This window comes from Micropterus dolomieu, linkage group LG12 (genome assembly GCF_021292245.1).
Source record: "Micropterus dolomieu isolate WLL.071019.BEF.003 ecotype Adirondacks linkage group LG12, ASM2129224v1, whole genome shotgun sequence".
Classification (NCBI taxonomy): Eukaryota; Metazoa; Chordata; class Actinopteri; order Centrarchiformes; family Centrarchidae; genus Micropterus; species Micropterus dolomieu.
This window is the reverse complement of record NC_060161.1, coordinates 16,267,863-16,295,840: the sequence shown is the minus strand read 5'-3', so window position 1 is coordinate 16,295,840 and position 27,978 is coordinate 16,267,863. Positions and strand designations below refer to the sequence as shown.

Sequence of the window (27,978 nt, the reverse complement as noted above, 5' to 3'; positions counted from 1 at the left end):
TCAGCTAATGCAATTTAAAGGGCCTTTTATTAACGTTAATATTTAACAACTTACTTACACCAATTACCCGAAATTTGTTCTATACTTATCTCAGAAGGTGCGGAGTAGACATGGGCATAACCTGCATTCTTTGGAGGGGCTGTCCCCTCGCTAATACTTGGGGGAAATTTAATATGTTAAATATGTCCTCCTTTTATTAACCCTGTTCAACAGATCTGTCTCTTGTAATTTTTTTTATTTAAATGTTATTTAAATGTGACCAAAATAAATGGAGGAGCAGCCACTAAAAATGACTTACTGTTTCTTTTAATGTGAATTCAATGGTCGATGTAGCTCACAATGGGCGAATTTTCGTATATTAATATCTCGAAATTGTGGGAAATGCTTTTTTGAATTAAAAAAATGCTGATAGTAAACTCGAAGCACCAGTAGAGAGCGGTATAACTTGAAGTAGCCGGCAGCGAGGAACTTTAACCTGCAGTCCCCGCCTAGCTCCTTCCTCTTCCGGTTACGGCGACAGCAGGTATGGCGGCGCCTGCGTTCCTCTGAAACGTTATGTTTTTATTATCCACTGTAATCCTACGATTTAGAAGAAAATGTAGTTGATTTCCAATGACTATACAACTACGAACAAGTCTATGGTTCTAACGATTTGATGATTTTTTTAGTTAGTTGGTGTCTGAGACATTTTAAGAAGTGCCGTCCCTGAGGCCGCAATCTAAACACCCCTCTTGTGGGATGAATGATGTAGAGAGGCCTGGATAAGCTTGTTTTCCTACCGACGACTTGAGTTATAGATAAGGTTACGGTTCCTGTGATGTAAAAGAGTGGGGTCAACTAAATTCTGTCAGTGTTGTTGTAAACTACAATATTAGCCGGTGTCACTGACACCTAGAGCCGTAGCATCTGTAGCACGGCTAGCAGGGTTAGCAACATAGCCCAACATTAACTGAATGTTGTATCTGCTTCCAGCTTCAAGATGGTGCAGCGCCTGACTTACCGTCGCAGGTTGTCCTACAACACAGCCTCCAACAAAACCAGATTGTAAGTGAACTTTCTGCCGCGACTCCGTTATGTTACCTGCACGGAAAGCTGACTACATAAAAGCAACGTGACCTGCTGTGTAACGGTAACATTGTGTGCTAACTACAGATCTCGGACGCCTGGTAACCGTATTGTGTACCTGTACACCAAGAAGGTCGGTAAAGCCCCCAAGTCAGCATGTGGCATCTGCCCTGGAAGACTGCGTGGAGTAAGTAAACCCATTGTAATTACTTTGATGAAAGCGCTCTGCTTTCCCCCCAGCATGCTGCATATGTGTGGTTAGGCTCCTGTGCAAAGACTCAGTGTATACATTTGAAGTATGTAGGGCCCACATGGGACTAGTCTCATTTAAAACAACAATAAAGACATTAGCCTGTAACCATTTGTAGAACTAATGAGGGAATTCTGTTTCTGCTTATTTTCCTCATTAAATCTGGTGAGTTTACCATTTTAATTAGTAATCCACATTGGATGTAATCAGGAACAGAATAGATGCCATGGACGATCCTGGTGTAGCCTGTATAAACGCACGCCTTTGCTTCGGCGTGTATGTATCAACACATCTCTCTTGACTTGCTGTATAGAAAAATGCAGAACCTTGAAGTTTAAAAACAGATGCAATACTAATACTTAAAAGCAAATCAAAGTATACAAGAGGAGCTCATCTTGTGTAGTTCATTAAAACAATCTTTGTTGGTCCCTCTTGAGGTTTGAACTTAAAACTGCATAACTGATACAAGCTGCCACAGATATAGAAGCATTGTACCCCATGTCATGAGCTGCTTTTCTAGCTTTGCATCCTTATAGTTAAAGATGGGAGCATTGTAAGTGCCTGCAGCCATTCAGAGATTAATTCCACCAACTTGAAGTTAAGAAAAAAAAAAGATGTCTTTTTGACAAATTAATAAGGAAGCCTGCTCTTTTTTTGGGCTTGTGATACTGACTGAAATGCAGGCCAAGTGATCTCAACACATTACTTGTTTGAACAGTATAGGAATTCATTAGTACTTTAAATTTTAGAAACTGGCGAGGTCATGCTAGTTCACATGCTCGTAGGAAATAAGCTGTCCTGTCAACCGTTATTCATTCTTACTTAACACGGTGAGCTAAAATCTAGGGATTTATTCAGAAATTCAAGTCATACAGCACTGAAGCGTCAGAACATGAATTGCAAAAACTAACTTTAGCGACTTGGGCTGTAGTTGGCTTCAGAGAAAGGTCTCTCAAACATGCACTGTTTAAATTAGTGAAGAACTGCTGGTGAGCCAGATTGAAAACTGGCTCTCTTAACTCCAATATGTAGATACATCTTCTAGTACTTGTTTATGGGTCTTCCCCTTATTGTATTGTTGTGTTCTTAAAGTAAAGTAGTATTTTACGCCTGAAATGCACACAATGTAAACAATGGATTGCTAAAGCAAACTGAATTCTAAGTAGTCATGCAGGTATTGCACTTGCGACCACAGTAAAGCTGGTGCAGATTTAAAACTTGTCTGTACTTGAGACCACATCTTTCAGGCCTACAAACATGTTGCGTAGCGTACAATCCAGACTTTGTTTTTAAGCATGCAGACTTTGTAATGGTGCCACTGGATTTGAACATGTTCATGATACCTTTTACCAATCTCTGCATGTAGCCTGCTGTGGTCTCATTGTGGTACTTGTCTTGTAGATCCGGGCTGTTAGACCTCAGGTTCTGATGAGGCTCTCTAAGACCAAGAAGCACGTCAGCAGGGCCTACGGAGGCTCAATGTGCGCCAAGTGTGTACGTGACAGGTAAACAATTTTCCTTCATCTAACTGGAAAGGCTCAAGTATTTGCTTTGTGGAAGCTAATGACAAGTTGTCAGTACAACTACTAAAAATTATCTAAAATTATAATCAAGCATGGGAATAATGAGTTGTGGGTTTTCAATGGCTAATGCATCGTGTCTAAATGGTCTCTTGCATTTGTTCTCAGGATCAAGCGTGCTTTCCTGATTGAGGAGCAGAAGATCGTCGTCAAGGTGCTCAAGGCTCAGGCACAGAGCCAGAAGTCTAAGTAAAATGTGTATTTGTATTGCCACAATAAAAAAATGACAGACATCAACATTGTTATTAGTATGTCTTTAATTGAAGAGGGTGAATCTGTGTGAATGGGATTTATGGTCTTTGAATGCCTTGCACCTGATTTATTAAATATTTTTAATAAATGCCAAAGGTTTGGATTATAACAATCTACTTTTATGAATTCAGTTTAACTCTAGGCCAAATACAATATGGTCTACAGTTAAAGCTTTTAAATCACATCAGTTTCATAAAGGGATGTTTTTTTACCCAAAGTGATGACCTGCAAAGAATTTCAACAGGTTTTTACTGGTTCTGTAAATATTAGATGGAAAAACTGATGCAGAGTATATGTTACTGATTTCAAAACAAAACCAAGCATAGAAGAAAATGAATTGTTAAATGGAAGCTTGCGGTTTGAAGTTTAAAAGTAGTCCTAAAGGTGGTAGTAGTCCTGTATAGATTGTAAAGCCCATTTAGAGGAATTGGTAATACTTAATTGACTGCCTTAATGAAATAAATTTGACTGGAAAAGAACCCTAAAATACCAGAAAAGTGAGGTTCCCTGACTCACCAACACCTACACTGCTCAAGAAAAGTCAAAGAAAAGAAGTACTTTTATCTAAATGTATTAATTCTAATGGCAAAATTCCACATTCATACACTGCTCAAGAAAATAAAGGGAACACTTAAACAACACAATGTAACTCCAAAACAATCACACTCCTGTGAAATCAAACTGTCCACTTAGGAAGCAACACTGGTTGACAATCAATTTCACATGCTGTTGTGCAAATGGAATAGACAACAGGTGGAAATTATAGGCAATTAGCAAGACACCCCCAATAAAGGAGTGGTTCTGCAGGTGGTGACCACAGACCACTTCTCAGTTCCTATGCTTCCTGGCTGATGTTTATGTCACTTTTGAATGCTGGCGGTGCTTTCACTCTTGTGGTAGCATGAGACAGAGTCTACAACCCACACAAGTGGCTCAGGTAGTGCAGCTCATCCAGGATGGCACATCAATGCGAGCTGTGGCAAGAAGGTTTGCTGTGTCTGTCAGCGTAGTGTCCAGAGCATGGAGGCGCTACCAGGAGACAGGCCAGTACATCAGGAGACGTGGAGGAGGACGTGGGAGGGCAACAGCCCAGCAGCAGGACCGCTGCCTCCGCCTTTGTGCAAGGAGGAGCAGGAGGAGCACTGCCAGAGCCCTGCAAAATGACCTCCAGCAGGCCACAAATGTGCATGTGTCTGCTCAAGCGGTCAGAAACAGACTCCATGAGGGTGGTATGAGGGCCCGACGTCCACAGGTGGGGGTTGTGTAAATTCATTAGACAAAGCACCGTGCAGGACGTTTGGCATTTGCCAGAGAACACCAAGATTGGCAAATTTGCCACTGGCGCCCTGTGCTCTTCACAGATGAAAGCAGGTTCATGCTGAGCACATGTGACAGACGTGACAGAGTCTGGAGATGCTGTGGAGAACGTTCTGCTGCCTGCAACATCCTCCAGCATGACCGGTTTGGCGGTAGGTCAGTAATGGTGTAGGGTGGCATTTCTTTTGGGGGGGCCGCACAGCCCTCCATGTGCTCGCCAGAGGTAGCCTGACTGCCATTAGATACCGAGATGAGATCCTCAGACCCCTTGTGAGACCATATGCTGGTGCGGTTGGCCCTGGGTTCCTCCTAATGCAAGACAATGCTAGACCTCATGTGGCTGGAGTGTGTCAGCAGTTCCTGCAAGAGGAAGCCATTGATGCTATGGACTGGCCTGCCCGTTCCCCAGACCTGAATCCAATTGAGCACATCTGGGACATCATGTCTCGCTCCATCCACCAACGCCACGTTGCACCACAGACTGTCCAGTCCAGACTGTCCATGAGTTGGCGGATGCTTTAGTCCAGGTCTGGGAGGAGATCCCTCAGGAGACCATCCGCCACCTCATCAGGAGCATGCCCAGGCGTTGTAGGGAGGTCCTAGAGGCACGTGGGGGCCACACACACTACTGAGCCTCATTTTGACTTGTTTTAAGGACATTACATCAAAGTTGGATCGGCCTGTAGTGTGGTTTTCCACTTTTGATTTTGAGTGTGACTCCAAATCCAGACCTCCATGGGTTGATAAATTTGATTTCCATTGATGATTTTTGTGTGATTTTGTTGTCAGCACATTCAACTATGTAAAGAAAGGAGTATTTAATGAGATTATTTCATTCATTCAGATCTAGGATGTGTTATTTTAGTGTTCCCCTTTTTTTTTTTGAGCAGTGTATAACTGAAATTTTATACTGTGATTTTGGGAAGACAGAATAAGCTCTTTAAATTGGAGTAAATTACACATCCTGACATCAAGCAGCAAGAAAAATTTTAATGATACTCATCCACGTTAATGACATTTTATAAAACGGGTTAACTGGGATCTAATCAACGTGGTCACGTGAGAAATGACGACAGCAATGCTTTCTTTCCCCACATTTTTGTTATCAAAAATTACATTAATTGTCAGATACTGTACGCATACACTACAATGTCAGAGAGCAAAAAACCCCAACAAAACATACACAAAAATGACCGTTATTAACATTAATAAAATATTTTCTTATCCTAATCAGATGGTAAACAACTGTAGGAAAAAGTAAATAAATGTAGAGAAGTAAATAAATGAGGGATACAAAAGGGGTAAAGATAAATATTTCAGAAGCGCTTCAGAGCATAGACTGTAGAGAATGACGTTACAATGACGTGAAGCTTTACGTCACGCCAGTGGTGCGGGGCAAAATGTTAAAGTATGTACCGTAAAGTGAATACAACTATCAGGGAAATAGTTATGCTTAAAAATTACAATTAACACGGAATATATTAATAATATCAATATATAACACATTAAATGAATGAAATGGAAATGGCAGACTGTGGTAAAGAAATGTACTTCCGGGACACGTCAACTAAGTCGCTGTGCAGACGGAGCTCATCCAGCGACAGCAGCTGTATTGTAGTGAGAGGAAATATCTATACAGACCATGGAGACATTATACAGTATACCGTTTGTTGTGCTGGAGTGCCCTAACATCAAACTGAAGAAACCTTCGTGGCTGCACATGCCGTCTGCTATGACTGTGTATGCGGTCGTTATTGTGTCCTACTTTCTCATCACAGGAGGTAACGTTAAGCTAACGTGGATGCAAGGCTAGCTAGCTTGTTAGCATCGCATCTTTATTTTGGTAGCACGGGATTTACAGATCATTCATGTGTGGTTGGAATATTGTCAGATATTATAGGCTTTGGTTGCATTTGTAAATCGGCTTGGTGGTAATATTAACGCTACCATGCACCCAGGTAGCCTAATGTAAGAGAGAGTAGGCTAACTCAGCAGATAAGCTATCAGCAGAAACTAGTAGAATGTTTGATACGCAAAAGTGTCTGTTATCCAGCATTACGTTAGTAGTACACGTATAAACGTATCAATAAGATTTAGTAGGTCTGTCATATTTAGCATGATCAATATTCTAATTAATAACGCTGCTTAGACTTACGTAACGTTACGTTGTTTTACACTGTGATTGATTCCAACTAAATCTTCCCCCACATTATAGGTATCATCTACGATGTTATTGTAGAGCCACCAAGTGTGGGTTCAATGACTGATGAGCATGGACACCAACGGCCAGTGGCCTTTTTGGCATACAGGTATGTCAGTCACAACATTTGTGAAAACAAAACTACAGCTAAGGCCAGGAGCCAGTTGGTGTTGGAACCTGGATAGTATTGGTTAAGTAATTTAATTACTCAAGATAATGCATAGCTAATGTGTGTTCCCCACCCTCAGAGTAAACGGGCAGTACATTATGGAGGGACTGGCCTCCAGTTTCCTCTTCACGATGGGAGGCCTGGGCTTTATAATCCTGGACCGCTCTAATGCACCAAACATTCCCAAACTGAACCGCTTCCTGTTGCTCTTCATCGGTTTTGTCAGCGTTCTCCTCAGCTTCTTCATGGCCAGAGTGTTCATGCGCATGAAGCTGCCGTAAGTCTGAGCTTACAGCAAAAAAGAAGGTCTATGGGTGTAATAGTTGTTAATAGTAAATGATATTCTGCAATTCGGTGTCTCTGAACTGACATTTGTTCTGTCACAGTTTCTCAACTTGTTCATCTTTTGTCTTTTCAGAGGATACCTCATGGGCTAAAGACAAAAAGAGCACACTTAAGATGATCTGGATGGACAGAGGACATCAAATGCGTGGGGCCCAGCAGGCAGTTCAACTAAAGTTATTGATAAACTTGACCTTTTGATATAATCAGACAACCATTAAGGACTGAAAGCACCGACCTTTGTCAAGAAATTAGACCCAGTGACTTCCTGTCCTCTCCTTTTCTCCAAATTTCTAAACTTTGTCACAGTCACATCATTATCACCAATTTTCCCATATCCAGGTCCCTCTTAGTATAGTGCATCTGTAGCACACTAATTTCACATCTCTAAACAGAAGATAGCAGTACCATGCAGCAGTTGAATTAGTCACTGGAGAAGAAAAAGGAAGTTACTGAACACTGATTTGGAATCAGGATAAGCACTGCGTGAATCATTTAGAGGGGATTCTGAATAATGTTGAAGTTTTTTTTTATTTTTTTTTGTAAAGAAATGATTGAAAAAAAGCTTTGAACCTGTCACAGTTGCATTTTTGTACAAGGGTGTGAAATAAATCTCCTTTTCAGAGCTTCTTGGAGCCATCATATGTATATCCTGTATATCTTAAACAGATTATTATAATTTTCTATATTAATGTATTAAGAGTGAAACTGGTCCAAGACCAAGATGAATATATCTACGGTTTGTGGCCTGTTGGCATTTATTTAGGAGATGCGATTTCCACTTAAGCATTGTAATTTACCCTCCAGAAGGTGGCGTCATAGTTATACCTGACAGTAGTATTTCCTGGTCATTGCCACATTGTATTGAACTGTAACCTCCTGTAACAGGACAACAGTGGACAGCAGTTTCATATTAGAAAGTATTAACTGGGACAGTGTTGTTCTAGTAGCCTATTAAATTTTTACCTCTGATCAAAACCTTACAGTTCTACAATGTTACTATTTTGTTCTGAATCAGAAATCTGAGACGGCTTTATTAAGTAGTTTTTACACTATCAAGTAACAATAGACATAATATATCAATGTAAAAATATGAAACTGACAAAATATTAAAGTTAAAGAAGAATAATTTGTTTAATTTATTTACATGTGCATAAAAAAAAACCAAATATGTCAAGGCAAGTTCCTTTGTTGTTGTTCACTGAAGACATTTGGGTTTAAGATCAAAAGATGAGTATGAGACAAGAGTTGAGAATTTCCGCTCTCATTTCGTGGTATTCACATCTAGATGTGTTAAACAACTCAGGACATACCACAGTTTATTAGACCACAGCATTCCTATGTGAGCAAAAGTAATGGAACACATAATCTTAATGTAAATAACATTTAATATTTGGTGGCGTAACCCTTGCTTTCAATAACTACCTCAAGCCTGCGACCCATCGACATCACCAAACTGTTGCATTCTTCATTTGTGATGCTATTCCAGGCTTTTACCGCAGCTTCTTTCAGTTCTTGTTTGTTTCGAGGTGTTTCTCCCTTCAGTCTCCTCTTAAGGAGGTGAAATGCAGCTCTATTGGGTTAAGGTCAGGTGATTGACTTGGGCAGTCTAAAACCTTTCACTTTTCCCCTGATGAAGTCCTTTGTTTTGTTGGCCGTGTGCTTTGGGTCATTGTCCTGCTGCATGAGAAACTTCCTCCTGATTAGTTTCAATGCATTTCTCTGTAAATTGGCAGACAAAATGTTTCTGAATTCATTCTGCTGCTACCATCATCAGTTACATCATCAATAAATATTAATGAGCCTGTCCCAGAAGCGGCCATGCACGCCCAAGCCATGACATTACCTCCACCATGCTTCACAGATGAGCTTGTCTGCTTCGGATCATAAGCAGTTCCTTTCTTTCTCCACACCGGTGCTCATAGTCCTGGAGTCAGACATGTTTTGCCAGCTTCACGTGCCACTTTCTGACGGAGAGGAAGTTTTTTGATCCACGTGTAGGTGGAGTCAGGCACGCTCAGCTGGAAGACCTTGTCATGAAGCAGAGAAGGGATGAGAAAACTAATGAGGGAGTACTGAAGGGAGGGTTGTACTTGTTTGGCAGTTGAGTTCAAATGTCAACAATCCTGCAGAATCACTTACTCTCCCTGTGACAAGGTGTTTTCTTAAGAGATTTAAAATTTGACATGTTAACACAAACACACCACAACGTTTGACTGACACAGCTGTCTGAAACACCCCGTTTACTAATTTGCAGAAGTAGAAACATCAAAACCAAAAGATATTAGTTGATTACCTAAACAGGATCTTTAACATGACCGCTTCTATGATCAACCTGTCATCGATGTAAGGACTTAGACAGAGACGAACTCTGGACATCGTGGACTCATTTAACACTGACTCTGTGGGCATTAAGGCAGCTGTCAGGTTGACAACAGTTGCACTGAAACATTTCTCTGTATGAAGCTGTAACTGATAAATGAACAATCATTTGTCATGATTTGGTAAGTTGCTTGGTTGTTGTCTGTTTAATCCATATTTTCATATTTTCATCTTCAGTTATTTGTCACCGTCAGATTATAGCTGAATAAATATACCATCTATTAAATATCGAATGTAACATACAGTGAGACTCTAGCGCTTTATCATTCATCAAGGAAATTCAAGTCTGCTGAATGAGTTGATGACGCTGAATAAAATGTAATAAATGATTGACTTCTTTCTCTACTCCTGAACCGAACTGAACCATTGATGAGGGCTTTCTTTCATTCCTCACGCATGTCTTTGACTCAGAGGGAACATACTGAGAGTGGAACAAATTTTGATCAGCTGTTCAGGAACTGAAACCTCTTGAGTTTCCCATCTCGGGCTTGATCAACTAAGAGCTCAGGGTTAGGCCCATAGTTTGTAAACCTGCTTTCTGAAACAGGGCCCTGTGCTCCATGGGAAATGCTGTTCCCATCTGTACTTCCCCAGGTGTAAATACTGCACAAAGATACAAAATATGATACTGTACATCAGTGCTTAATGCAACCAGGAAGTAAAATAAAATGGATCCACATATTAAAAGTAATAAAAGGGGAGGAAATATTGCACAACTACCTGAAACCATCAAACACATTAAGTTACTTGATGCGAAGTACATTAATCAAAATATCCAATACAATTTTGTTTGACAAAGTCTTTCTAATACTAGCCTACTACAACTATGCATAAGCTTCACTGCTCTTATTAAAAAAAAAAAAAAAGATGATCTGCATTTAATAAAGTGGGCTGTCTGGGCTGTCTGCTGGGATACTAGATGGCACTTCCCACACACTGTTGAGTGGGTCACTTGCTTCCTGTCTGCTCCTCAACACATTCTGGAGAACAGCTCAGGCCAAATCTTCTCCTCCAGAGACTGAGAGAACATCTTGGTTTTTGTTTTTTTGTTTTATGAAGGTCATAGATGTGCGTCAGTACATCACATTCATTTTTCTCAGAGCAGCAAAGGAAGGGCTTCTCTTTGACTGTATGACATGCAAGTCACAAACTGAGCTTTAGGGAACCGCGTCCAGCCTCGGTTAAGAAGGAACATGGGAACATTGCAAAATAATTGCAAACTTGTCAAACATTATCAATGTTTGTTTGGCTGAGGCAGACGGGAAAAAGATGCGCTGTAGTCCTATACTCAGAACAGTTCATGTACATATACTCCACTTGCACTTGGTTCAAGCCGACCCTCCTAGAAGGCAGAGTTCAGGATCAAAATTCCCCTTGTGGGTCGACAAAGTATCACATACAAGATTTTTCACCCAGGATTTTATTCAGTACAGATTGATGCACCCCAAAATGCGTAACGGTATTCCACACGTGCAACTACAGTGAGCAATGTTTATAATAATCAGTAAAAGCTATACGTAAATACCACAAGTCACATTAAGGCATCGTTGCTTGTTTTGACACAATACGCTTTGATTTTCTAAAATTATCACTCCCTGAAAATCATAAAGTGAATGTTAGCAAGTACAATAGTTAAAATAAAAACTTACAGGTTGTGTAGCATTGTGAGTCGCATAATTTAGGAAACTGTTTTTGCACATATATAACCAAAATAGACATGAACAAGTGGCTTGATTCCTAAGTGTAATTACAAAAATTATACCTGAGAAGACACTTCTGTCTCATACATACACAGTATATATATATATATATATATATATATATATATATATATATATATATATATATATATATATATATATATATTTTTTTTTTTATTTAGGTTACATGCTTACGGACTTTACTTTTTCCCCCAGCGTTTGGTCACCTCCCAAGTTAATAATGCCTCTTACCAGCTTAAACTATATAAAAGATAAAGTCATCCGTTCACACCTCTGACTGTTCATAAGCAGTATTATGTCTTGAGGCGTTTGGTTCGTTGAGGAACTCCTTGACTCACTCCTTTGCTGTGTGCTAACCCGCTGTGATAGTGGTGTCCATTTTCATCAGCTGGCAGCTTGAAATAAAACCATGAAGAGATAAATTTGAAATAAAAATCATAGAGGTTGGGGAAAAAAACATGAGAATGTAGACATCTGTTGTGGTTGTAAAACATATATCTGGATACAATTTAGGCAAGAGAAAGAGTTTAAAACAGGGGGCAGAGCCACACAAACCTGTCTTTTAGTGCTTTCATTCTCAACATTCAGTGCGTTGTGCAACTTCAAGCCTAACGCCGCCTCAAGCTCTGAAAACACAGACACATGATGATTGAAAGCTCTTTCAGTAATGGTAGACTACTGTGACACACCTTGATCTTTTTAAATAATGCATGAGCCCAAAAGACAACAGGGTGTCCCAGCAACACCACTCCACACAACACCACAAAGAAAAAAAAGTCAAAGTAATGGGGAAATGCTATGCACCTGTGAGAATGCTGTCGATTTTCCCCACCACCATGTCAGCATCCTCCATAGAGAAGCACATCGGGGGCTTGAATTTGAGCACATTGCGATGAGGTCCGTCAGCACTAAGAAGGATGTGCTGTTCCTTTAGCCTGGGACAAACGGTGAGTTATTCTGTGCTCTGCATCGATTTACAAATTTAAAATTTAAAATGCCTTTTTCCCAGAAGAAATTTTGACTACTCATAGAAGGAAACCTTCCTCTTGCCCATCCTCCATGCTTCTAACATCAACTATGAGGACACAGTGTTAACTTGCTGCCTAATAAATCCCACCTACTGACAGGCGCCATTGTTATTCACTTCATCTGTCAGAGGTCATAATGTTATGGTGTACAGTCATGGCAGTGAACCACCAATGGGTGCAGTCTTTGTTAATGTAATAAGTGTGTCAATCACAAAACCTTGTGTTAAAAACCAAAAAACCACGCAGGCTGAGAGTTAGGTTTTTATTTTAACAAGGCATTACACGGTTGTTATTAGTGACTGTCAAGTTCAATGTGTGAACTTGATTTTTGATGTCTTAGTAATGAAAAGCTGAATATGAAACACCTACACAAGTGAGATATCACGGCCAGATAATGAAATGGAGGCTGTAATAAGCGCTCACTTTTCAAACGCTATACACAGGAGTGCATACGATGCAGTTTTTTCGACTCAACTTTATTATCGCACCAGAAGTCGATAAGCCTTTTGTGTGGTATGAGATCCGTGTTCTTTTACAGTAGCCATAATCGTAAATGTACACTTACTTATATATGACTTCTTGGGCTTCTGCTGTCGCAGGAGTGAGAGTAAACCTGTCCCTCACAAGCTCCACCCCGACAAACAGCCCACGGCCCCTGCAGGACATGACCCCAACACACAATTACAACCTCTACGTACTAAGCAATGTTAGAATTTAGCTATTTTTAAGATAGTCATGCACAGAAAGTTGTCTCCCAAAAAATTACTTATACTACTTTTTACTTAGAATTGGATTATAGGAATATACACCAAATTAAGCCTTTTAAGTTAAGTTGGATGAGTTTGACAGGACATGCACAGAGCTAATTAATATAAATGTCCTCCTGTGTGTGTGTTTGCTCACCTGACATCACCAACCAGTGGATGCTTCTCTTTCTCCTTTTCCAGCAGTTTGGTCAGGTATCGCCCCACACGCAGTGCATTGCCTTGGAGATCCTCTTTCACAATCACATCTAGGACGGCCAGACCGATGGCACACGACACTGGGTTACCGCCAAACTGAGGAATTCAAAACCCACACACAGAGGAAGGATTACACCACCTGGGAAATCAGCTGCTCATCAGGACGACAGAGCCATAAGACAGTTTGCTGCATTAAATATATAGCAAAATGTCACATTGGCAGCACACAGTGTTTTTATTTATGCTAAACTGAAAATAGAAATGATCGCTCCAACACACTCCACTCAGCAGTGTGCGACTGACCGCAGCAAACTGGCTGGAAAATAAATCCAATATGAAAGAAACTCACATTTGTATTATTAACCCAACTTGTTTCCTTTAACAGGAAATAACTGTAATCTGAGGCAGTCAATGAAAAAAAAAGAAATGGCTTGAACAGAATGTATTTTTTCCCCATGATGTGGAAAGCAGATGCGTCAATACGCTTGGCAAATATTAACGTCACGTCAAGGATGAGGTCAGAGCCATTTCTGGTCAACTTGGGGGAAAAAAAGCAAAGATCACATAATGTATTCTCTGCAATCTGCCTTTCTAATACATATTATATTATATATAGTATATTAAAAACTTTCCTGAAAGGGAAAGGATGGTACAAAATAAAATTTTTATTATATTTCTTGCACAATTCTTCATTATTCTACATAATGCTCTTACTGTATTGAAATACTCCATTCCAGCTGACAGGAAGGCCTCTGCCACCTCTTTGGTTGTGACCACACAAGACATGGGGTGACCGTTGCCAATAGGCTTTCCCATGGTGACAATGTCAGGCACAAAGTCCTCTCCCTGAAGCTGGAAAGCCCAGAAGTGGGTGCCGACACGCCCAAAGCCCACTTGGACTTCATCAGCGATGAAAACACCCCCTGCCTTGTGGACATGTCTGCAGACATAGGTGTAGAGATAAACGCTTGTTAGTTACTCATTCTGTTGGTGAGGCACATGCCACATAAATGCAACAATGAATATGAGATACTGAGTATGAACATGAATGAATATCTGCAGTAACTTGGATACATACTCTGCCACTTGTTGAAAGTAGCCGGCAGGGGGAATGACCTGCCCACCACAACTCTGCAGTGACTCAGCAACAAAGGCGGCAATCTGCACAGGAGAAAAACACATCAGGTCTATTAATCTAAAGCCAGATTTATAGACTGGAAAAGAGGAGGACCTCTGGCATCTTTGACCTGTACAGCTCCCTCTTTCATATGTGTGTCACTCTTTTCAGTTGGCAGTGCACAATTAAAAGAGAGGCAATTATGTAATGCTTGGACAAAAAAATGTTAAAGTAGGTCACTGTGGAGAGAAATTTAACATTTCCTCAGTATATTTACTTGAAAATAGTAAAAGAAAAAGTAAGTTGTGTATATTCTAAGCAGGGTGCTGCATTTTATCACATGCATGTACCTCTCCAGAATCACAAAAAAAAATGTGTTGTTGTATTTTTGTTAATTTTGGTTGCCTCCTGTATGTCTGCACAAACATCCATCAGAAACTGCTAAAGACATTCTGTAAAATCTCTGGGCTGAAATCCCGTCCCTTTTGCCACTGGAAGCGCGGGCATATCCTTGGGTTGAGCTTTTAAGAGCCAACAAGCTTGGACAATAAGAGTCCCCTACACATGTTCTTGTGGTCTGGGATTTGACTAAAAGCCAAAGTCCAAGGCCTGAACCTGAGATTTTCGAGAAAAAGTGAAGAAGAGAAAAGGGGACAAAGAGGAGACGAGTATTTATAAATAAAAGGCGAGAAACAAGGCAAGGCATGGAAGTCAGGATTGAAAAAAAAATACTATACATACATTTATGTACAAATTGCCATGTAGTTATCATGCTTTTTTTAAATTACAAAACTGGCTTACAACTTAAATAATATAGTAGAAGCACCACCAGAATCATTGCCTGTGTTTTTGTTTGTATATCTCAATAACAACACACATTAGTAAACCAGTTTATAACATTGCATAAGACTTTATTTCCTTGAAAAAAGAGTCATCCATTAAAAGGTTATTTCTGCATTATAAGGTAGAGTAATAACTCATAACACAACAACATACCTTGCCTCCTTTTTCATGGACTCTGTGTATTATATCTTTGACTTCATCTGCATATGCTGAGGCAGGATCAGGGTGGTCCGCTCTGTATTTACCTCTGTAAACATCTGGGCTCGGAGCCTGTATAGGGGACAAGACGTAGAAATGATTACTAAAGCAGATTTACAGGTCAGGGCTCCGTCCCATTTCCACAGTGTGCAGCACATTCACAAAAAAAAAAGAGCGAATGAAAAAATATTACAAAAATGGCAGTATATATGATGAATTTGTTAATATTTGGCAGTAGTGTTGGTGGACACCTTCGTGCCTGAATGCAATTCATAACGAAAATAGAGGAGCAACTTACAACAGGAAAAATTTTTGTACAGTGGGAGAAAATGAAATGAGACAATAGAGCTGCAGCAATTAATTGATTAATGGTGAACTTTTAAATTAATTGCCAACTATTTTGATAAGTGATTAATTGGTTTGGGTAATTAAAAAAATAATTCTCTGATTTCTATGGAAGCCCTAAGCGGCCATCCATTCAAAAATTTTTCCCCCTGTTTTCCCGTGATAACGGGATAATTATCTCGTGGTCTCGAGATAATAAGCCATAGCTGAATACAGGAGTCGGCAGATGCATTTCTTCAAGATAATTTCTGAAAACTTTCCAGTGTGACTGGTTAGCTCAGTTGGTAGACTTCAAGTCCAAGGATTGACTCCTGCTCTCAATACATTTTATTCTTCTTTTTTGTGTGTTTTTTATTATCCTTTTCAGCAAAGCTGTTATGAAGAGATTCAGGGTAATCCAATCACACATTTCCTGATGGATATTTTAAAGGTTCCAAAATAGCCATCAGGATGTTAAAGTTACATAGATTCCCCTGAATGAGAAGCACAGGAATTTCCTCTGTCTGGAAAATGAAAAGTCCAGATAGATGAATGTGGACCAATAGGATGCACACAGTCCAGCACATGCTATATTGTGAGCATGGGAAATAGTCTCTTCATAAGAACTTTGTTGAAGAGGATTATGAAAAATATTTTTTTTTACCTTCAGTGAGGATCAAACAGGCAACCCTATAACTAGGAGTCTTGTGCGCTACCAACTGAGCTAATTAGTGACACTCAAGATCACACACTTAAGAAATGTTCCTGCTGACCCCCATGTTAAACTACTGTTTTGTTATCTTGAGATCACAAGAAAATTATACTGTTATCACTGTAAATAACATTTGTTATCTTGAGATCTCAAGATAATTATCACGTTATCACGGGAAAACGGAGTAAAACAAATATTTGAATTGGTGGCCGCTTAGGGCTTCCATAGTTTCTCAGATTTAAATGTGAATATTGTTATATGAATATTTTCTGGATTCTTTAATACTCTATGACAGTAAACTGAATATCTTTGGACAAAACAAGACATTTGAGGACGTCGTCTTGGGCTTTGGGAACAGTGATCAACATTTTTCACAGTTTTTTGGACATTTTTTGACATTTTTTATAAACTAATCAATTAACTGAGATAACAATCGGCAAATAATCATTACTTGCAGCACTAGAACCAACGTCATACATATTATATACAGTGAAGCTTTCAGATCTGTTCAAGGGAGATCCGGGAGCATCAACATAAAAATTGTTGTCCTAAAAGGTGAGAAGAAAGGGAGGCCAAATTTGTCTCCAACCTGTTTCTCAAGCTGCTGGGTGGTGACTACTTTACCAAGCCAGTAGTCGTGGACAGTACGCACTGCACACAATTGCCCAAGATTTGTTAACTGTGTATCTGAATTTTTGTTGGTTGTTGCTGGCAGTCAGCTTGAATATTAAGTTTGTGTTTCAGTATAATGCAACTGTCTTGCTCAATGTCCAATCTTGTAGCAAGAGCCAGACTGTCCTATATGCTAACTACTCACAACAAACAAGACAATAACAATTATAATAATAATCTGTCTCTCAGTCAAGTTACAACTCTGAACTAATGCAAGGTGGAAAGCAGTGGATCAACACTGACTTTTGACTACAAAAATATTGATTAGCTGGGTCGACTGGGCAATATGGATGCACATCACTCAGTAGATAATAAGCATCACATATCAAGTCATCGTTTAAACAGTATTTTACATTTGAAAATGTATAAATGGGACCTGGGGGAGTCGGTAGAAAAGATACAGCCAGAATCAGATGCAGCTCAGATCCTAATGGAACAGTTGTTGCTCCACCAAATGACCCAGCAGATTGGCCCATAGTCTTAACAGACTTTATAAGGACTGAGTTAATGCGCAGAGGTTCCTTCTAACCAGCACTGGATTTTCCTTACTCTATTGCCAAGTCTAGAAGAGGTTTACATTCAGGCTCATTAGAAAGACAGACTGTTTTATTAAAGAAGGGATGATTGCATTGAGAGCACTGTGGTGTCAATAGTGACTGTGCAGCAATCGCAATTTGTTTACATGGCTCAAGAGTCAGGTAGGAGGGCCCCATGGCAGAATTTGCTTAGGGCAAAAGGGAGGTCAGGACCGGCTCATGGCTTCTTCAAGGTATCACAAATTAGTAACACACTTGATTCCACATGCTTGGTTCACTGTTACGCTACAGGTTAATCCAGTTGATGTGATGCATGGACTGCACTACTCAAAAGATGTTTCTCCGGAATGTGACAAGTGTTGCTCTGTTGAAAGATCACTATCACGTTGCATTGTCAGGCAACAAGTGAATTACCATCAGCAGACAGCTTGGTTCCTTATGGTCTTTGATCATGAATAAAATATGCAATCTGGCGAAACAGACTAAATTGCCCCACATTTGACATGTAACACTAGCTGAGGATTCCACAAGCTACCATATCAAACTACACCTAAACTATCATGGAACAGAGTAGAACGTCCAGAATCACACAACATAATGCAGTAAGTCCTCTGGATGTTTATGTTTAGCTTGTCTGGTCACAGATTGCAGACTGTCCTTCTCAAACGGTTCAAAATTAACAAAATACTGTTACTTCAAAGTGGTACTGTTTTTAAAATAAAATATGAATAGCCATACCCATATTTATTGTTAGTACTGCACTTCCATAAATTTGGGGAACTTATGAGTGGCAGATTAAAATAAGATATATCCTGATTTTTAGTCCCTAGTATCAGTCAAGCTTATATTATTATACATAATGCAACTAAATAGCATGTTTTATCAGACCTTTCTTTTTGGTTAAATTCTCTTATTTTACAAAACATCATGGCCCAACTAAGGTTTTCTGTCAAATATTCCAAGTGTCAAGCCTAATAAATAAATAAACAGATATCTGCATAAGAATGCAGGATCTGTAGGCAAGGGACAAGATTTTGGTAACGTTCAGTAGTAGTCAAGTTTGAGCAGTCTTTGGTTGCATGCAGGTAAACAGTCAGTGTGGAAAGGAAAAGAGGCGGAACCCATCGGCTATCGTCAGAAAAAAATATTTAGCTTTTCATCAATCTAGGATAGAGGTTATCTTTTTATTAGCTTTTTAAAATGTATCTGCATTCAAATCGAATTAAGATATTATGAGATGGGTTCTGCTATTGCTGATCGGACTGTAAACTACTATGGCTACACCGGAAGCCCCTAAAGATTGGCCATTGCCCCCTGAGGCTAAATCGTAGACAGATGAGAGCAGAGGAGTTCCCCTTCGAGGGAACTCGAACTGCGTCGGTGACGACACTATGGGAACACCTCTGGGCGTGGCAGGGCTGAAATCATGAATGAAACTACTCCAATGCTATTAGCGTTGCTAGAACGGTAGCGTGTGACGGCATAACTGGAGGCGTATATAAGCATGCCGGCAGACCGGACGCATTAGCTTTTTTCTATTCAGCAGGCGCTGGCATGTTTGAGACTACTCAGAAGAAAGCTACCACAGTACGCAGTTCAGGCAGTGTGTCTTTCCATGCCCGCGCTACATCACGGCTGGGGACACTCATGCCCTGTGTGTTTCCTGTCTGGGGATGCCGCATGCCCAGGCAGCTCTCGAGGGGGCTGCTTGCGGCCATTGCTAGGCCCTGCCCCTGAGGGTGCTGAGGTCCCGTGCGGCTCTTTTCTCCGGACACGGCCGGATGCGCTCTCCCCGTGGCTCGGGCCCGGCGGTCGCTGAGGCGGAACGGTGGCTTCGGTCATGGGCCTCCCAGCGCAACATTTCCAACGGCATCGGGACTGCTGAGGCTTTTTCCCGTTCCTCGTCTGCTGGCTCCGGCTCCCCTCTTCCCCGTTCGGGAGCCCGTTTTTCGGCTTCTCCCGCTCGGGGTGTGAGCCCGGAGAGGCTGCAGCTGAGGAGCTCTGAGGAGCTGGATGTGCTCAGCATTTTGGAGGAGGAAGACTTCCGGGTACCGGAGCAACGTCATGGAACGTGACACAAGCAGTGGACAAGCTCCAGCTTGATTGGCCGCAGCCCATGCCAGACACACAGGCTGCCAGTAAGCTGGATGAGCGCTTCCTGCAACGCCGCGCGTTGCCTCCACGCCGGTCTCTGCCCTTTTTCCCGGATTTGCATGACGAGTTGTGCAAATCCTGGGGTAAGCCCTTCTCAGCACGTTTGACTACTCCCCTGCTCCGGGTTTATAGTGACGTCGCGGGGGTCAAGGGCTCTGGTTATGGGACGATGCCCTGGGTTGAGGATGCTTTGGCCAGCTATCTCTCGCCCGGCCTTGCGTCGTCCCTTAAAGAGCCGGCGCTGCCTACCAAGCCATGTCGCGTGACATCTGCTCTGGTGGGCAAGGCGTACACAGCGGCGGGCCGGGCTGGTGCGAGCCTGCACACAATGGCGGTTTTGCAGGCATACCAGGCTGACATGCTGAAAGACATGGACTTGGGAGGAGGCCCCTCTGAAGACGTTGCTGAGCTCCGCAGAGCCACGGACTTGTCTCTCCGAGTTACGAAAGAGACGGCCCGTGCCATCGACCGTTCCATGTCGGCGCTGGTGGCCACGGAGCGGCACCTATCGGGCATCCAGGAGAGGGAGAAGACCTTCCTGCTCGATGCACCGGTCGCGGCCTCTGGCCTGTTTGGCGAGGCGGTGGACGCTGTAGTCAGCAGGTTCCAGCATGCCAGGACGCAAGGGGAGGCGTTCCAGCAGTATCTCCCACGCCGGTCTGGGTCCAGGATGGCGGCGGCTGCAGAGAGACGGTCCCAGCCGTCGTCCAGCTGCTACCGCCAGAGGCAGAGTGTCGCTGCTCGAGGTCCCCCTCAGCGCACCCGGGAATCAAGGCGGCGCAGCAGGCGCTGTTATCCCGCCGTGTCAACGTTTGGGACGCGTTAGCCTCCAGCGAGCATGCGCCATTCTGCCCGCCCCGAGGGGCCGCAGTCCGGAGGCGCTCGGGCTCACACACCACGGGTTTTCGGCAGGTTTTCCCTGGCAGACCTCCACTTCAGGGTGCCGCCAGAGACCTACGCATAAGCCCCGAGGGGCTGGTTCCCTTGGCGGATTTCGCAGGAGCTTGGTGGGTCCTGCGCACCGTCGTGGAGGTCTACAGGCTGCAGTTCCGGGTCCGCTCCCCCAGAGTCAACGGGGTGGTCTGGACTGCGGTGCACTCAAAGCAGAGCCAGGTGTTGGGACAAGAAGTTCGCTCTCTGCTGGAGAAAGAGGCCATAGAACTCATTTCCCCGCCAGTCAGGGAGTCCGGGTTCTACAGCCGGTACTTCATAGTTCCCAAGAAGGACGGAGGACTGCGTCCGATTTTAGATCTGCGGTCCCTGAACCAGTTCACCATCCCCGCCATCATCAGTCACATCCAATCCGAAGATTGGTTTGTCACGACAGAACGTTAGGAAGTTCCTGAGGTTCGCCTTCGGGGGCGCGGCTTACCAATATCGGGTTCTTCCGTTCGGCCTATCACTCTCTCCTCGCATGTTCACCAAATGCATGGACACAGCTCTGGCCCCGCTGAGGCTCCAGTGCATCCGCATATTAAACTACATCGACGACTGGCTCATCTTGGCTCAGTCTCGGGAGTTAGCGGTTCGGCATCGAGATGTCGTCCTCGCCCACCTTCAGCGTTTGGGGCTGCGGCTCAACGCAAAGAAGAGCGTGCTGACGCCCGCCCAACCGACTACGTTCCTAGGGGTGGTGTGGGACTCGACGACGATGCGACGATTTTGTCCTCGGTGACCAGAGTGAAGCTAGGCCGCACCATCACTGTAAAACACTTTCAGAGGGTGTTGGGTCTCCTGGCAGCAGCGTCCAGCGTAATCCCGTCTGGCCTGCTGTTGGCGGTTTTCAGAGCTCTGAGGAGTTTTCTGCCCACTCTCCGCGGTCGCCACGTCCTTGTCAGGACCGAGAACACGGTGGTGGTGGCCTATTTGAATCACCAGGGGGGTCTGCACTCGCGCCCATTATGCAAACTGGCACATCAGATCCTCCTGTGGTCCCAGCAGAGACTGCTGTCCCTCAGAGCAACATACGTCCCTGGGACCCAGAATCAGGGAGCAAACCTGCCGTCGAGACAGGGGCTGAGGCCCGGGGAATGGAGACTCCACCCTCAGGTGGTGGAGTTATTATGCGAAAGGTTCGGCCCCATAGATGTGGACTTGTTTGCGTCTCGAGAGACTACGCACTGTCCCCTGTGGTTCTCCCTCTTGCCCCCAGCCCCGTTAAGGCTGGATGCCATGGTACAGACGTGGCCGAGGCTGCGCCTGTATGCTTTTCCCCCAGTCGCTCTGCTCCCGGGGGTTCAGGAGCGGGTCCGTCAAGACGGTGTCAGTCTACTGCTGGTAGCCCCGTTTTGGCTGGCCCGAGTGTGGTTCTCCGACATAATATTGCTCCTCGAAGGCCCGCCATGGCAGGTCCCCCTGAGGAGGGACCTGCTGTCTCAGGCGGAGGGCCAGGTCTTTCACCCTTGCCCCGCCCTGTGGAGACTGTGGGTCTGGCCCCTGAGGGGGCCCAGTTCCTGGAGGCAGGCCTAACGGCGTGGACAGTCAAGACGCTGCTCAGCTCCAGAGTCCCGTCCACGAGAAGGACATACAGCCTGAAGTGGAATGTGTTTGCCACCTGGTGTAGAGAACGGGCGGTGGACCCAGTTACCTGCCCGGTAACTATGGTACTGGAGTTCCTCCAGGACCGTTTCTCTGCTGGCCTTTCCCCATCCACACTCAAGGTGTATGTGGCTGCCGTGGCGGCGTTCCACACCCCTCTGAGGGATGGGCCTCTGGGGAGGCTTCCACTGTTTCCACTGCTTCCTCCGTGGAGCCCGGAGGATGAGACCCGTGACTCGTTCCAGGGTTCCCACTTGGGACCTGGCGGTGGTTCTCGAAGCGCTGGCTGAGGCCCCCTTCGAACCCCTGGAGTCGGCTGAGGCCAAGCACCTGACCCTTAAGATGGCCTTTCTCCTCGCTATCACCTCTCTGAGGAGGGTGGGGGAAGGCACTTCCGGTTTCTCCTCAATGCCTGGAGTTTGCCCTGGGGAGGGTCAGAGCCATCCTGCACCCCTGTCCGGGCTATGTCCCTAAGGTTCCGTCCAGGTTGGCAGGGTCTACGGTGCTGCAGGCGTTTCATCCCCCACCTCATGTGACGGCGGAGGACGGGAGACTTCATTTGCTCTGCCCGGTCAGAGCACTGAGTATTTACACTCTGAGGTCCTCCCGGTGGAGGAAAGCAGACCAGTTGCTGGTGTGTTTCGGGTCCCCCAAGGCTGGGCTCCCCGCTTCTAAACACACAATCAGCAACTGGATTGTTCAGACTATTTCCCTGGCCTATCAGGTGCGTGGGTTACCTTCACCTATGGCCATAAGGGCGCACTCTACTCGAGGCATGGCGGCCTCTAGGGCCCTCCTCGTAGGGGCTTCGCTCCAGGATTTGTGTGAGGCAGCTGGCTGGGCCACTCCTCACACTTTCATCCGGTTTTACAGTCTAGACCTTCCTTCTGCGCCCGGCACCCGTGCGCTCTCCTCCTAGTTGTGCCTACAGGTTTTTGCACGCTGGGGGGGCAGGTGGGGGCTTCGGCGTGGGATAGTGGGTATTCTCGTTCCCATAGTGTCATCACCGACGCTGTTCGAGTTCCCTCGAAGGGGAACGTCTCGGGTTACGTATGTAACCCTTGTTCCCCGAGAAGGGGAACGAGACACTGCGTCGGTCGGCCACACCTCGCCCCGCCTGGAGTGCCTTGCTTCATAGCAAAGAGCTAATGTGTCCGGTGTGCCGGCGTGCTTATATACGCCTCCAGTTACGCTGTCACACGCTACCGTTCTAGCAACGCCAATAGGATTGCAGTAGTTTCATTCATGATTTCAGCCCTGCCATGCCCAGAGGCGTTCCCATAGTGTCGTCACCGACGCAGTGTCTTGTTCCCCTTCTCGGGGAACAAGGGTTACATACGTAACCCGAGACGTTCTGAGATTGTGTCAAGCCTAACTCAAGATAACCCAGATGAGATCATCAAGAGGGACCATTTTATTTAACATTTAAAAGAATGAGTTACCCCTTAAATTGTTGATTGAAATGGTCAAACCAAAACTTTCCTTTGAAAAAGACTTTCATAATTTAGTCTAGTTGGTTAGTTAGAACATTACTAAAACTCTTGCATGTGACACCATCAGAAAAATGCCTTTTTTTCAAAGGTTACATCTTGCCCTGCAGAATTTGTTGTAAAACGTACTTGGATTTCATGTGTCTGTCGGTTCTTTTCTTATGCACACAAATATCCCCATGCAGGGGGGAATACTCAGAAGCCTGCCAAAGACCAGTAGTGCAAGTTGAGTCATGTTGTTTTAATAGTGTGCAGGCAGGCAGACAGGGAGAGAAAAAGCACTCACCACATGGACAAATTGATTCTGCTCAACATCTGACAGGTGGTGGAACTTATAAGGACTGATGTCAATGAGTGATGAGACATGGCCGTGGTACGCACTGCAAACAAAGCAAAGGCCAGGGACCAAATCAGTCAGGTCTCTCAATTGCAATATCGTGTGAAGTGTGAAACCGTTAAAGCAGGGTAATCATAAACATCGTAAAGAAATGGCTGAATAGAAGGACTTTCACCACTCATTATTATTTATCTACAACAATGAACAATGACAAGGCAGTTGCACTTACTTTTCCAGTGTGATGATGTCTTTGTGACCTGTGTACTGCCATGCTAGACGAAGCGCCAGGTCGTTGGCTTCAGAGCTGTAGTTCAAAGGAGCAAGGGTTACTTTGAGTTACTCAGTCACCACAGAATACACAGGTGAAGCCATGGATATCACTGGCACGTCAGCCACCGTTTGATGTTTTACTTCCACGTATGAGGGCATATGAGGTGATACCTATGTATTAATACTGGTAATTAAATTTGCTTAATTATCTTTGAAGATAATGAGGCTATTCTGACCCTGAAACATATTATCTTTACTTCTATAGCATGGTCAACTCGTCAACATAACATAATGTTGATAACGAACTACCAGCATGATCCTGTTCTGGTACCGTTGCCCTACCTGTGTGTTACTGTATCACAACTTACAAGTCATAAAATACCTCTGGCATGTTAACAAATTAACGAACTGTGCCAGTTTTGCACATAGAAAATGGAATGTTTCAAAACAACAGAGCTGGCAACCTGATTGGGAATACATCTTGTTCTTCATATTAACTTGTTTTTTATACACCATAAAGTATGTGGACAGACCAACACTCATGTGTGATTGTTAAATAATTAATCTTAACAGAACATTAGTATATATATATATATTCTATATATATATATATATATATATATATATATATATATATACTCTATATATATATATGTGTGTGTGTGTGTGTGTGTGTCTGTGTATCCTCCTTGTCTTCAATGTACAATCTGACTGCACTTTTGCACTATTGTACAGATCTTAGAAAAATTAGCAGTGATAACGCCTCTGTTCGTCAGGTTTACAACTTCTCTCCAAGCCATTTATTTCCCTGTGAGTGATAAATACTCAGCCTGGAATCAAATGCAAGCAAGATAATCCCTGTTCACAATGCAGAACTCCAGCAAGTGGTGTAAATAAGTAACTAATCCGATGCTGATCTGGTACTTTCACTTTCAGTGTTCAGTAGACTGATATTATAGTTCCTAAATCAGGATTATTATCACACTTCATCCAGACCAGCAGGAGGCTTTTCCGAGGATGATGATCCAGTGCAACAACTGTTTTACTCCCTTAAAACATATGTTGTTTCTTCTTGAGTACTTCATAGTCGTACATGTTTGGACTACACCCTTTTAATCTTACAATGTGCAGTGTTTTGTGCTTAACAGCTGTTTCCTGCATAACTTTATTGCTCATATTGAGTCCACCTCAAGATACAGTTCAAGTCATTAAGGTAGATATGAGTAAAGACTTGAATCAAATGCTAATTTGATGTCAGTCAAGTAACCTCCACTAATTGCCTCTACTGTGACTGCACTAACACCAACTGATGGACAGCCCGAAAAAAAAAAAAAGTCTGGCATACCCAGAGTTGACAAAGTAGCACACAGACAGCTTGTTGGGCAGGGTGGCCTGCAGCCTCTGAGCATACAGTACAAGGTTGTCATGTAAGAAACGTGAGTTGGTGTTGAGCAGTTCCATCTGCTGAGCTCCTGCCTTCACCACATCAGGGTGACAGTGGCCCACTGAGAAATGAATGAGAAGGTGCACACAGGATTAGAACTGGTCCTCACATTCAGGGCAAAAACTCTTTGCATCCTTAAACCATATGACCGTAATTTGAGCAAAACACACAATAACAACAATATTAAAGGCACATAATTGGAGACCATATGCTGAAATTAAAGAGTGGTGAATGTGGTAGGCCAGAAGACATCCTGTTTAACATTGCTGCTTCTGCCTGTAGGAGTCACTCCAAATAACATGTACATTACATAAGAACTGTGAAGAGCAGGTAAGTTTGTCAAGTCATCCTGCTCATGTGTTGTGAAAACCACTCCTCAAATATAACATCTTTAACTTTGATTCCAAATTTGACACAAGTTGCCTGCATGTAAGACAGAACAACTATATGTGATTATGTTCTGTGTGAGTGAGTGGTGACATAAATGTGGTGTAAATAGAGATTTGATGTTCATATTTCTGTGCGTTTGCATGTGTGCGCTCACATATGTGTGTTTACCATGAGCCACATTGTTGATGCAATCCAAGTAGCGCTGTCCTTTTTCATCGTACATGTACTGGCCTTTGGCTTGCACAATCTTGATAGGGTCATGGCTGAAGAAAATCTTACAAGATGGCCTGTAAATAAGGGAATATTAATATTCCCATGTGTGCAAACTGTGCCCTTCACTCTGTTTAAACCGTTTTTTTTTTTATGTTGTACAGGGTTAATAAAAATAAATTAGTCAGGATTTTATAAAAGCAATCATCAACTGTAATCCAATTTAAAGCAAACAAATGATCTGCAACCTACAGATAAAATACTGTATGTTAAAGTCTATCAAATCAAAATTGAATCAAATTACAGTTAGTTTTTTTACCTGCACTTATTTAATTAGCTGCTTATGTACAAATATATGAACTAGTTGATAAACAACAACTCATAGATGATATAATATTTGGTTTGATGTGGAACAAATTCTTGACATTTTGGTGTAAGAAAGTTTATTTCATGCTGCATCTAGTCGAAGTCTGTAGATAACAGACTTTAATAACGAAAGAAGCCATTCTGTCCTTTTTCTATAAAAAAATATAGTTTCCTTAGTTGGAAACTTCGTGGCGTTATATAAGTGGAGACTGTCGGTTATCTTACCCAATGTGCTTCTTCCTCAAGTCTATCGTCTTCTTTTTCTCTATTTTTTCCGCAGACATCCTGATGTGTTCCAGCTGGAGGACGAGGTACTCGTTCCTTCCCACCGACTCGAAGATTAGCTACATCAGCGCGAGCAGAAACAACCCGGCTTTATACGCACGCGCGCGCACATGCGGACAGTACCTCACGAAAACCTCAGAGCCGCAGCTCGCGCAGCTCTCTCGCTAGTCGGACTTTTACAGCTGACAATTTGCAGATGAGTCGAGGACAGCACCTCGTAATACGCCTCGAGCTCTCTAAATATGCTATTTTAGCCATTCATTTTGTTTGTTTGTTCTCAGAGATAACAGATTTCTATGTGTCTGTATCTTCATCAGCAAGGATCATGCTATACCATAAGCCTATTGTTATATGATTTATGCATGAGGCTGATTCATTACTAATCCACTTAATTAAAAATACGGTCATGCACCGACGCTATCCTGTCGTCACCATGGAAGCGTGGCGGTGCAATATCAAGCCTTTTACGCTTTTACACTACGCAAAGATCAGAAAGAAGCGATCGTTCTTTAGTCTGCGCGTCGAGTCGCCGTGATTCGTTAAATATAAAGCACCAGGCGAAACACTGGAAAGGCTAACAGCAAGTAGGGCAATTTGGGGGAGTTGTGTGAAAACATCGCTTCTTTTCGTGAATGTTCATGGACCCCTTTGCAAAGTTTCAGCACATGTTATAACAGATGTGCTTACCCAGACCCGTAAAAAAAACCGGACAGCTCCCCCTGAAGGCTTCGCACACTGACAGTAAGGCACATTAACAGGTAGAAACTGATAAGCTTGCAGACTGTGAGAACACCTGTTCTACAGCTGTTTGAGAAGTATGCTGT

The 27,978-nt window shown here is 43.1% G+C and overlaps 3 protein-coding genes and 1 long non-coding RNA gene across 6 annotated transcripts; 3 read left to right on the top strand and 1 right to left on the bottom strand.

The window, feature by feature from the left end:
- Nucleotides 1-444: 444 nt before the first annotated feature.
- rpl34 (ribosomal protein L34) lies at nt 445-3,132 on the top strand. Of its 2 annotated transcripts, none has more exons than XM_046064830.1 (5): nt 445-523; nt 973-1,044; nt 1,153-1,252; nt 2,717-2,820; nt 3,004-3,132. In XM_046064830.1, exons 2-5 carry the CDS (start codon nt 980-982, stop codon nt 3,086-3,088), a joined length of 354 nt encoding a protein of 117 aa, XP_045920786.1. In that variant the 5' UTR covers nt 445-523; nt 973-979; the 3' UTR covers nt 3,089-3,132. The 2 variants fall into 2 exon arrangements, with proteins under 2 accessions (XP_045920786.1, XP_045920787.1); XM_046064831.1 differs by lacking the exon at nt 445-523 and adding an exon at nt 822-846.
- Nucleotides 3,133-6,018: 2,886 nt separating this feature from the next.
- Nucleotides 6,019-7,801, top strand: ostc (oligosaccharyltransferase complex subunit). Its single transcript, XM_046064827.1, has 4 exons — nt 6,019-6,245; nt 6,680-6,773; nt 6,913-7,110; nt 7,252-7,801. The coding sequence occupies exons 1-4, from the start codon at nt 6,107-6,109 to the stop codon at nt 7,268-7,270; spliced, it is 450 nt and encodes a 149-aa protein (XP_045920783.1). The 5' UTR covers nt 6,019-6,106; the 3' UTR covers nt 7,271-7,801.
- A 3,629-nt stretch (nt 7,802-11,430) lies between these two features.
- etnppl (ethanolamine-phosphate phospho-lyase) lies at nt 11,431-27,174 on the bottom strand. The gene is made up of 13 exons (XM_046065009.1): nt 27,095-27,174; nt 26,462-26,580; nt 25,805-25,964; nt 24,419-24,493; nt 24,139-24,232; nt 15,382-15,498; nt 14,347-14,429; nt 13,983-14,208; nt 13,210-13,364; nt 12,872-12,961; nt 12,083-12,213; nt 11,834-11,904; nt 11,431-11,673 (listed from the first exon to the last, which is right to left on the bottom strand). Exons 1-13 carry the CDS (start codon nt 27,151-27,153, stop codon nt 11,572-11,574), a joined length of 1,482 nt encoding a protein of 493 aa, XP_045920965.1. The 5' UTR covers nt 27,154-27,174; the 3' UTR covers nt 11,431-11,571.
- On the top strand, nt 12,048-13,482 carry LOC123980567. Of its 2 annotated transcripts, none has more exons than XR_006827523.1 (2): nt 12,048-12,225; nt 13,257-13,482. It is a non-coding gene; the product is annotated as an uncharacterized LOC123980567 (long non-coding RNA). The 2 variants fall into 2 exon arrangements; XR_006827522.1 differs by having other exon boundaries at nt 13,254-13,482.
- Nucleotides 27,175-27,978: the final 804 nt, after the last annotated feature.

What these genes read in the sequence shown, in the direction of transcription:
- rpl34 (XM_046064830.1), top strand. Translation starts at nt 980, where the DNA reads ATGGTGCAGCGCCTGACTTACCGTCGCAGGTTGTCCTACAACACAGCC. An exon ending in GCCTCCAACAAAACCAGATT is followed by an intron (nt 1,045 to 1,152) that starts GTAAGTGAACTT and finishes TGCTAACTACAG; the next exon opens with ATCTCGGACGCCTGGTAACC. An exon ending in GCCCTGGAAGACTGCGTGGA is followed by an intron (nt 1,253 to 2,716) that starts GTAAGTAAACCC and finishes CTTGTCTTGTAG; the next exon opens with ATCCGGGCTGTTAGACCTCA.
- ostc (XM_046064827.1), top strand. Translation starts at nt 6,107, where the DNA reads ATGGAGACATTATACAGTATACCGTTTGTTGTGCTGGAGTGCCCTAAC. An exon ending in CTACTTTCTCATCACAGGAG is followed by an intron (nt 6,246 to 6,679) that starts GTAACGTTAAGC and finishes CCCACATTATAG; the next exon opens with GTATCATCTACGATGTTATT. An exon ending in GTGGCCTTTTTGGCATACAG is followed by an intron (nt 6,774 to 6,912) that starts GTATGTCAGTCA and finishes CCCCACCCTCAG; the next exon opens with AGTAAACGGGCAGTACATTA.
- etnppl (XM_046065009.1), bottom strand. Translation starts at nt 27,153, where the DNA reads ATGTCTGCGGAAAAAATAGAGAAAAAGAAGACGATAGACTTGAGGAAG. An exon ending in CATCAACAATGTGGCTCATG is followed by an intron (nt 25,965 to 26,461) that starts GTAAACACACAT and finishes TTCATTTCTCAG; the next exon opens with TGGGCCACTGTCACCCTGAT. An exon ending in ATGAAAGCACTAAAAGACAG is followed by an intron (nt 11,674 to 11,833) that starts GTTTGTGTGGCT and finishes TTTTATTTCAAG; the next exon opens with CTGCCAGCTGATGAAAATGG.